This window comes from Notothenia coriiceps, unplaced genomic scaffold (genome assembly GCF_000735185.1).
Source record: "Notothenia coriiceps isolate Sejong01 unplaced genomic scaffold, NC01 NC01_scaffold00011632, whole genome shotgun sequence".
NCBI classification, from domain to species: Eukaryota; Metazoa; Chordata; class Actinopteri; order Perciformes; family Nototheniidae; genus Notothenia; species Notothenia coriiceps.
Genome location: NW_011344333.1, coordinates 23443 through 34907, shown reverse-complemented (window position 1 = coordinate 34907; position 11465 = coordinate 23443). Strand labels below are relative to the sequence as shown.

At 38.5% G+C, this 11465-nt stretch overlaps 1 protein-coding gene across 1 annotated transcript in view; it reads right to left on the bottom strand.

Annotated features, from left to right (window-relative positions):
• Window positions 1-8754, bottom strand: part of LOC104946909 (cAMP-specific 3',5'-cyclic phosphodiesterase 4D-like) — an 86377-nt gene extending 77623 nt beyond the window's left edge. The window contains exons 1-2 of the mRNA XM_010772813.1: window positions 8704-8754; window positions 52-260 (exon numbers count right to left, since the gene is read on the bottom strand). Coding sequence (XP_010771115.1) covers window positions 52-260; window positions 8704-8718 — 224 coding nt within the window. The 5' untranslated portion in view covers window positions 8719-8754. The remainder of the gene's footprint in view (window positions 1-51; window positions 261-8703) is intronic.
• Between the last annotated feature and the right edge of the window lie 2711 nt (window positions 8755-11465).

The following is an 11465-nucleotide window of genomic DNA, read 5'->3' as shown; positions in this document are numbered from 1 at the left end:
GTGTGTGTGTGTGTGTGTGTGTGTGTGTGTGTGTGTGTGTGTGTGACTGACCGGTGCTCATCATGACTGGCCAGTGCTTGGGTGTACAGCTCCTCCAGTCGCTCCAGAGGCAGAGTGTGTGTCACTGACGACCGCCGGGTCTCCCATGGGTGCTCCTGGCAGGAGTGTCTCCTCCACAGAGGAGGCAGCAGCAGCGGCCCGGAGAAACGCCGGCGCACCGCCTGGTGGACCGCAGGAAGAGAATCCCGGCGACCCTGGACCTTGAGGGAAAGAGTATGAATACAGATAAGAAATAGCTTGTATTGCTGGCAGTATTTTTATGATAGGGACACCCCCCTCACCCCCACACACACACACTTCAGATGTTTGTTGGATGTGAAAAATATCCAGATAAATTAAGCTGAAACAAAAAACTATAAAGTTGGATGAAAGTTTGGGAGTTGTGTGAATGGGATTGACATAATGCAGGGTTGCATCAAGTTTTAAATGTGTCACAATCTCCGAAAAAATGTAGGGACATGTCGTGCAAATGCCTGAATTATTGTTCTTTCACTGGACTAACCTAAGAGTATGTATATTAAATCTACATTACTAGTACTGCTCAACATACTACTTTATACAGTATAACTATAGATGTATTTAATGCAGGATGGATGCAAAATGTACTCAAAAAGTATATTGTGTGTTTCAATCAAGTAAAAAACAAATACAAATGACTTTAATGTCCCAAAAGCATTATTAAACCTCATCTATCAGTAACAATTATGTTTGAATAACCTTACTGTGGATGTATAAATGTTTTATGTTTATAAATAATTGAATTGCCCGAATAAGAATTGTCCTTCCATAACAAATTAAATTGTGAAATGATGTAGCTGTCTTTATTTGAAATGTTTCAATAAATAACTTGAATAAATAATTAAATTACACACATAAATCCACAGATGTGTGTCATCTGCCCTATCTGCCCTGTGGGCAAAGCATAAACACTTCACATCTGACAACAAGTGAGTGCTTTGTTTGTTTCCTAAACTGGCCTTTTTTAACATGTTCCTCCTGCCAATCCATTTGAACCCTATGAAGCCCTGTAATTGCAGATTGCAGCGTTTAAAGACGACAAGCAGAGAGGCAGGAGCTTTGTCTTCTTGACAAACACTTCCATGGCGATATTCTGCCTGTGTATGTGTTTGTGTAAAAAGTAGATAACCAGGAAGACTTTTTCCAATTAAAAAGTGTCATACAGGATTGAGGGAGCCAAACAAAAATCCATGCTCATCTTAGCCAAGGCGGCAGAGAGTCTCTGTTTCTTTGTCCTTTGTGCTTCAGCAGAGTTAACAGAGTTGTCACCTGGTGAGAAGTATTCAGAGAGAGGTGCTGGGTATTGATCTGACATCTTACTAGCTGCAACAGCAAGTCTCACTTCACTGCTCGGGGCCGTCAAGTGCCAAAAACCAAAACATGGCACCATCAGGACAACTGCCTCCTCAAAACACACCCGTCACTTCAGACGGTCTTTGTCTCTGCTGCTATCGGATATCAATACAACTTTTTTAACCGACTCTTCAATTTTTTTTTTCTCCTGGGTTCTTTCTCAGTACAAAGGAACATTTGTTAACTGTATATTGATCCACAAACGCGGCGTTACTGCATTCAAAGGTTGAATTATGCTTGAGAATAAGTTGTACTACATGTTGAGAAACCTCGTTAGAAATCTTAAGTGTTAAAACCTGATCAGAAGGGCCACATTTGAATTTGGGGTGAAAAACTTCTTGTTATTAGTACAGGTGCTGACGCAAATGCTTAAACATGGGGATTACGTCAAACATTTGTAGACAGTCTTTCCCGGAAGACATTCATAGGGTCACACTTGGCTATCACATGAAAAGTGAGAAAATATGTGTGAAGAATGTAAAAAGAGAATTTCTCACCTCTAGGAATCTAAGCTGTAGAGGTGCTGTTGATATGAATGTCTAATTATTGACATAGACATATATTATTATTATTATTATCATTATTATTATGTGACGAGTGAAGTGTGTGTCAACCAAAAAAACTCAACATCACAGAGAATATATTTAATGCACTACAGTAGCTTCACATGTACACAATAGAGCAGGTTACTCAGAAAACCAAGTCATTCAAACCATCATAAAGCTGTAAGCAGAGACCTCTCTCTTACCACGAACCGATTCTGAAATTATGTTTTTCTTTTTGTGTCAGAGGGCACAACACATTCATGATAAGGCCTTGACAGAGTTACATAGGTGCCTAGTAACACAGTATGTTATGAGTCTACACATAAAATACTAAAGCTAACAACCTTTTTTGTAGTTGCGGTTTTTAAATGTTTTTTTTATTTGATGGAGCACGGGCCACTTTTTAAAGATTTACCTGTTGTCTCTGTTGTTTTGTGTGTCACAATGGATCCCTTGTCTAACTAAGGCCCAATCCCAAACCACGCCCTACGCCCTAAACCTTACACCATACACCCTACCCCTACACACTACCCCTCCGTTTGCGCGTTCGTGCGGAGGGTCCGCCACATTAAGTGCTGTTCCAAACCAACGAGTGTGGAGCGGTGTGGAGGGGGAGTGGGCTATCAAGCCATCAAACAGCGAGTCTGCAGCGGTGCTGACTTGAGACCGGTCTCTACCTGACCGGTCTCAACGCTGTGTGTGTCCGTTAGGAAACACGCTGTTAACAAGTAGTTCCAGCAAACATCCACTGATAAACTGCGATGTTAACAACCTCATGATAACCTCATAATGTTTTAACTTAGGATCATACCTGTGTTTAGTCTAGAAAAAGGTAAATGTGTGCATTTTATTATAAAGTTGAGTGTATTTACAGACTGTTGCAAAAACGAACTAATAAAAATCAGGTTTAAAACTAAAACCACAATGAAAGATGTTTGGAGTTTTATTTTAGGTATTCATTTTTATTTGTTGTCAAAGAGATGCTGATTTGAAAACGTTGTTACATACAGTTACGGCATTTCCTGTTTCTGCCGGAGAGAGGGGAGTTTGTCCCAAAGCTTGCCGCTGTATTTACTCCCTCCATCTGACAGGAGGGAGCCTTGTTGAGCTGGGAGTGTCACTCCACAGAGTTCACTCCGTCACGGAGGGGAGTTGATTACAAAATTAAAATGGAAAATTAAAATAAAAAAATTGATTAATTTTTTTTATAATTTTTTTTTTAAATTATTAATAATAACGTTTGCATAGACATTTTCAGGGGCGGACTAGCCATCTGTATAATATTCCCGCAACGAGGCTCCCCTTATACAATCCCACTAGCGCAGTGTTTCTCAAACTTTTTCATACGAAGGACCACTTAACCAATAAAAAACACTCATGGACCACCTTACTCCACAAATATCCAAAAACAATAGGCCTGCTTACCCATTCCAAAAGTATATAACAAATTACAGCCTAATAATGACAGTAGTGATAATAATAGTAGTAGTAATAGTAATAGTAGTAGTGATAGTACTGAGACAATAATGAAACTCCCGCGAGAGTGCGGAAAACTGAAATTAATTCACTAGCACCCCACCCCCCCCCGTCGACAGGGGGTCGCCAAACTCTGGCACTGTTATTTTGGGGGTCGCGGGCTGAAAAGTTTGGGAACCCCTAGTGTAGGGGTAGGGTGTGGTTTGGGATTCGGACATAATCTACCTACTGGTACAAATAAATAACCTGAACCTGAAACTAATACTATCACTCCTGGATCATTTTTTCTCAGTATTGCAGCTTTTTTGTTTTTTGGAGCAGCACTGATCTAATATTTTCTGTCAAGCATTGACATTTTTCAGGTGTGACATTTTCACCTGACGACAGCACGATATTCCTTTTTACAGCAGCATATTTCTGGTTTGCCTCAACATGTTGCTTTTGGGAGTTTTTCTGAGCTGAAGGACACGTTATTCTCCAGTCATTCAGCAGCAGAGAGGAAGCAGCTGGGTTTCTTATCACCTGGCGGATCCCCTGCCATGTCACACACAGGAAGTGAGAATAAGAAGGAGGCTCTGGTGTGTGATCAGAAGGGACAGCAGGTGCTCCACCTCTCAAAAACCAATGAGCTAGTGGGAGTCCACACTTCTCTATTAATCAAGAGTGTTTCAACACTTATGACACACACTTTCTCCCAAAGTGTGTGTCGTGTTTCCGGCACAGTGTGGCAGGACACAGTTGGAATCAAACCTAAAAACCTCATTGCATCAGCGCTCAAGTCGCCAAACAGTGACTCATCAAAGCTCAGCTCAGAATAGAAGTGTCCGGTAGTAATAACATCAAAACAACAGCAAAATCATAACCAACATTTTGGAGGAATTCTTATCAATTACTTAGCCTACTGGTGTTGAATTGAATAAGAGAAGAAAGCTCTGGTTTTCTCGCTTGACTCCACAATGAACGCAGAATAACAAAAAACACAGAAAAGTCTTGATGTTTTGAAGAAAATGGGTGCCATGTTAACCAACAGCTAAACATCTACACACACACACACTCTCAAACTAAATAATCAAAGTCTTAATCCAGCAGTATGCTCACATCTTTCTTTGACGTTCATTTTGACTAAAATCTTACAGTTTAAAGTACTTCAGCTTAAACAGTTTCCTGCTCACGATTTATGCGGAAGAGATTTACTCCACAAATTGTTTGAGGGTTTGTAGAGGAGGTTTTTTGCTCTTTTGTTCATTCTGGAGGAAGTGAGAAAAAAATCCAAGTTCTCTTCAGAAATTCAAGGTTAAGTAATTGATGTACACATCATCTATTTGGATGTGAATTATTCTTTTAAAAATGATAACATTGGAAACTGAGAAGGTGAAAATGGTCAAATATCATACCTGCTTAGCATCAGCATGTTAACATTGTCAATGTGAGCATATTAGCATGCTGACATTAGCACCTCTTGTGCCTACTGTATGTTTGACCCTACAGTGCTGCCATGAGGGCTACAGTCTCATGCTCCTGTTCATTTACTGCATGTCCAGCTGCACTAATCATTTGATTCAATCTGGTTATTACTGATATTTTCTGATCATGATAGAAAATCCTGTAGCTGCTGGAATAATGGGATAGCAGTGGGATAAATAACTGCTGTTAATGTTCAACATTTCCTGCAGCTGCTCCACAGAGAAGCATTTTAAAACTGCTGCTTCAAAAAAAGTCTCCAAACAGACTAATGGACTACTCATATTAGATGTGGACACCTTAAAGTACAATTAGCATATGTACAAAGGCTTTTACTTGAAGCCTTACCCATTTTAGATTACAGGGAAAGAATGGTAACAGAAGATAAAAGCACAACCTGGTACAGAAATATATGGAGGTGACAAACTCTTATCGCAGTTTGGACAAACTTCAAACCTTCAACATCTGAACCTCGATCATCAGAAGTGTTCTTTTTTGTAATCTCACCGACACTGATGTCACTGCTGTTGTACTGATTACACGTAGAACCCTTTACATCACTGCTGCAGGTCAGCAATAACCTCTGTTTAATTCACTGTAGCATCATCTTGTGGACACTGTTTCCTATCATTACATTATCACAGGATCAACACACATGGCAAACATGTATTTTATTTGAGGTTAAAACTACCATACTCTAAGTAACATGTGTCTTTGTTGGGACAGGTGATTTTTTAAACTTACGGGTATAATGTTCTGTAAAGCAATCCAATAGAAGACCAACAACCTGCAAATAAAGTGCATCTGCATCTTTTTAATCAGGTGTTGTTCTTAATATTCTCTCCATTATGACAGTTTGTTTCATTTTTCATCTTGAATTTATAATCCGATAAATCCTTCTCTCCAGCTTTTGCTCTAATTTTTGCAAATCAGTTGATTAGCCTGTTGTGTAATTATTTCATTGCCCTCTACTCCACTTAATCAAAGCTCTTGTGTCCCAGGTTCTTGGGCCCTATACATCTTCAGATAATCATCATCATATTCCTGCAGATAAATTAAGAACATTGTTGACATATTTAAGCATTTTTATTTGGGTTTGAAAACAGATTTTTTAACAAACAAAACACAAAGGGTAAAAGTGGCCAGTATAATATCAGAAGTATTCTGTTCTTATAGTGGCTCACCCAGGGGTGGTGTGCCCTTACCTTTCCTTTATAAACTGTATCTACACATACAAGAGCCAAAGTAAGAATGAGGACAGGACCATATAGAAATTCTATTTTTCAATCGTGTCCTTTTGAGTCTGCTACAATAAAGTTAGTCCTGCCATGGCACAGTCACTGCAGTCTATCTTTATTTGATCTTAACATATCCCAGACAAAGAAGAAGAATATCCGTGACAATACGACCGTTAGGGAAAAGGCTGTTGATTGTGTAGAAGGCTAGTATCATGAGACAGTCTTGACTCAACATTGATATTAAGAAAGCATTGTGAGACAGTGTGTACAAATGCCAATTGGTGTTTGTTTGTCTCAGAAAACATTCCTGTTTTCAGATTATCCAAAAATGAGTACCGTTTTTTGTCGGGCTTTGACCCAATAAATCTTTTTGACCTTTCAACTTGTGTCCAAGATAGATAGCTGACTCTTAGCAAACAAACAATATCTTACCCAAATTGTTGAGTGGGCTAATAAGCTTACCCTGCTAAGTGTGAGGGACACTGTGTGTATTTGTAGAATTATTTGTCATGACATTCCTTACTATGTATTCTTTAGTTATATTTCTCATAATGAATTTGCTTTGGTGCTGTTTATATCTGTCGCTGTGATGTGTTCCTCAGTAGAGAGCTGAATCTCCTGCCTGCGGAACAAATGCACCTTTGGGTGTAAAAGATGTTTTACTAATAAAACATCTTTTAACCTTTTTTGCTAATGATAATCCGGTTGATGAGTGTCAGAATGGGTTTTTCACTACATCAGGAGTGCTTAAGATGTAGGATCTGCTACTGATTTGTCTGAACAATGGGAAGCATGCCTACCCTCATCAGTGTTGTTATTTCCTGCTATAATCACACTCCTTGATGTAATGTTAAATGCTGCAGGTATCCCACAACCCTCCACAGCCATTGCCCTGCACAACGTATACTGTATACACTTATCTATATAGTCTATTCAGATGTAGATAACCTATGTACGGCCTTACATATGCTTACAGATAAAGACTTTGCACACATGCAGTGCAGAATAGCTCCACTACACCTACACTCTGACTGTTGCTCTGACAGCGTGAGGGTTTAATCAGAGTTGAAGAGCATTTTATAGGACCATGTTGATCCTTCATGAGAGTGTTCAAAGCCGCTGCTGTTTTCCTAATTAGGAAAATGAATAATAATTCCCCCTTATGGTGAGAGGAGAGGCTCTTGATGAAGCTTCCTACTGTGCAAATGACGTGTGACATTTCAGTGAGCGTATAAGTACAGACAGCTAGAAAAAGCTAAAAGATATGAAAAGCTGAGAGATATATGTAAAATGACACCCGGGGACGCAAAGAGTGTGATTGCAGTCGCTCCGTAAATAGAGCCAGTCTCCAATCAGCCCTCTAACTCTCCCTGTAGGTGTCTGTATGCTGTGATTAACTCTGCAGGCAGTGTGTTGTCATGAAAGCTGGATGTTTCGCACTCAAAAAGGTCAACTCTTAGAGCAGCAAGGGGAGAAAGCTGTTGGGGTTTATATGTCAGCCTGGAATCTTACCTTTGAAAACTCCTACATAAATGGATAAAAGCCATTTGTTGATTTTATAAAGTTATTTCCATTAAACCTTGAAAAAGCACCACTTTAAATATAATTATTATATCATTCCAATAATTATTTTAGAATTGTATAATCATAAATAAGCAATTTTATGGAAAATGTTCATCAAGGTTTAAAACATGCTCCAGGTGGATTTTCTTTATGTTGTGGTTACAGAGAGAATGGATCTGACTACACATCAGTGAGTAGTTGTGCATGGAAATGTCAAGCACTTTTGTATCAGATGCAGCTTTTTTGTTTTCCACAAAATGATATAAACATGTACTTGTTGTTGCTGGTGTCCCCTTAGATTACATTAGATAGGCAGGGATATTTAATGTGTAATACAGAGTGCATTCAGCATCACATTTCAAAGTGTGAGAAATTATCCATAGCATGTATCATGCTTAAAGACATCTTAACCAATTTACCACTGAAGTGAGATAAAAAAAATTGGAGATTTTAAAATAAACTCTAGCTACCCAAAAAAAACTGCCTACAGTCTATAATGAATGACCTAATTATCAGTTGACCGGTGTATTACCAATTTGCCAGAAAGTCGAGCACATTTCAGTAACTCTTTGTCCTTCTTAAATAATTTTACATTTAAAATTGAATTATGCCCTTAAAAATGCATTAACCAAGACAGTCTTTGAAGCATTACTCTTTGTTAAAGAATAATTATTGACTGACTTGTTCATGATCAGTCAGTGTGAGCGCGCGTGTGTGTGTGTGTGTGTGTGTGTGTGTGTGTGTGTGTGTGTGTGTGTGTGTGTGTGTGTGTCCTAATATGTCTTTATTAACGGCGAACAAAGCCCTGAAGAAAAGATAGAACATTTACAGATGTGAAGAAATCCAAGTCCAAACCCAGTGATCATGAGACGTGACGCACGACTGCAGAGTTAACTTAGGACCTGATAAGAAAGGTTGAAGTGGTGTGTAGGTGTGTGTGTGTGGGTGTGCGTGAGTGAGTAAGAGGGGAAGCCATGAACCTTATTTACCTTGAGCCGAGACATTTATGTTGAGTATTTGTTGCAGCGGCAAGACAGCAGCTGAAACAGAAAAAGACAACAAATAGAGCAGATTTTAAAATGGTATTCATTAATTCTTGTTATATACTTTAGACATTACAACAAGTCGATCATCGTGAAGTATACTAATAGAAAATGTTTGCTCTAAGGGGAAAAAGGAACGATTGGTGCCGTTTCATATGAGAAAATGAAACGAAAACCTTCTGTTGTTGCTCAACAGCAAATTGATAATCCATCATGCAGTAAAGACAGCAATTATCCTTCCCAAACCAGAAACACTTGAACATTAACCTTCATTAAACACTCATAAATCATACTAAACGCAAGAAAAAATACTACAGCTAGGAGAGTATAAACTTAGGTTTCTAATACATATAACAACTATATAAATGGCATTTATGCAAACTCATCATTAAAGTATTCATGTGACCCATAGACACCACCTGGCATTACCCTGAGCCCAGTGATGGAGGGAGGATCTGTGATGGAGCCAGAGTCCTCACATGTATATGACGAAGCACTTTTATTACTTTGATGTAACTGATTTGTAGTTTTTCGAGACAAGCACACAGAGTGCTCAGAACACAAAACACAGAGGCAGAACCAAATGTAACACAATAAACAGAAATTACTAAAACTCGATAGCAGGGACAAAATGTGTTGTCTAGTGTTCAAAGCCAAATGTAATTACAAGACATTTTAAGCGCTACATGCGAAGGACAATGATTCATAACATAGGGAATTGACAGTACAGATATAGTGTGTTTTAGATTAGTAACAACAGGTGGTTCACTATTTTTGGGGGGACGAAAAATAAGAAACTTGGCGGAGTTTCCATTCCACATTGGTTGAATATTTACCGTTGATTCAAATGCTTTTTAGACTCAGTATCATACTCACTATGTAATATTTGACTATTTCATTTTATTTACTTATATATTTTTTATTATTACTTGTCAGCACACTCTGTGTCCTTATGTGTTACTCAACAGCACCTTTCATTAGATGCCCCATGCATCCACAACGCCAACATATTTCACATTCCACAATTCCAGTTTCTAACAGCAGGCATTGTGGGAAAAGAAAGTGAAGGCTTAAGGCCAAATCAACATTAACAGTTGACAGTCAGACCTTACATTAAGAATTCACAGTATTTCTTCTGTTAATTTAAAAACACTTCACAGGAAATGTTTTGTTTACATCCCTCGTTACATTAATTTGCAGTCCAAATCTGATTAGATTCCTGTCCGTTACAAGAAGCCCGGGGGTGGGAAACGATATGATTTGTGTACGAGGAGTCGGTTTATCCGTTGCAATTCCTGATGTTAGTCATAGCGGTCCATAAGAGTCATGGATTATCAAACTTCCCTTCAGGCTATTCCAGTCCATTCAATCTAGAGTTCAGTTAGATTTTGGAATATAAAACACAACATGGAAATGTTTTATTCACGCTTATCATCCCTTACTGTCAGCCCTATTAGGTTATCAGATATTCATTGTGAGGGAAAAACATCTTTAGATTTACAGCAACGGTGTGTTCTTCATTCATTGTCTTTTACTGTGAAGAAAGATCAATGCCATGCTTTAGTTTAGATATTAACAAAGGTTTGACCTGTGATTACATCCTAACTTCCAAACATCAGTGCTGCAGCCAATTATTATTATCATTAATTAATTTCAAGATGACTTTACCCAGTACTTCATTCGTTTTTCGATCAAATCTAATGAAAATAGTGAAAATCCCCTTATGATTTTGCACAGCGGTGACCCAAACTTGTCAGCTCAGTATGACTAAGAAATCTAAAAAGAAATGCATTTAAGAAGCTGAACCTATTTGTTTTTGTTTAAAAACCCCACTATTTAACTGTCACCTAAAACAACATCTCAAGAGGACATGCACCATGCACACACTGCTTTATTGGAATAAATACATCTTTAAAAATAACGTAATGGTCTTATTGGAGGCTGTAGGGTGTCATGTTATACTGAACGGTGTCTCATCTTTGGTCCATGTATTACCCTCGTCTAATTCATGAAATAAACTGATACATGTGTACAGTACATACCCGACACATTGTTTACAGAGATCTGGGGTTAAAAGTGTATATTGTGTCCTTTCTGTGCCTGACTTCTGTTCTCAGACAGTAATATCTTCTGAGACAGTTTATGACATTTGAATGACCCGTTAAGTACAATGATGTGGTATTTACATCACAATCTTATATATGAAAGTAATGGAAAACTACAGAAGTAGTGTGAAAAGGCCACTTATTAATAAGTGACTCTTCTATGTCACATACACAGCTTTGTGTTTACACAAATGGGAGCTTTTTTATACTTGCTTTAAGTAACAGTAAATCTAGGATTTAATAATTATTGACAAAGGATAACAGACATCATATCCTGAAGTTCTGTACATCAAGTACTCTGATGGTCATTGACACCACTAACTCCAACAACAGCATTAGCAAGAAAATCAACAGGCTGGCACTGTGGTGTGAGAACAACTCAATCACATCAAATAAATGTTATTTGATTTCCAGAGGGACCAGCTCACTGCCCTGACCCTGACCCTGACCCTGACCCTGACGGGAAACGTCCAGACAATAGAGCATGATGAGTAGTTTTAAGTCCTCTGCACTACCATCGATCACAAGTCACTTTAAGACTACTGATGAGCTGATTCTCTCTAGAGCCAGCAATGCCTGTTCTGCTCTGCTAACAACCTGACC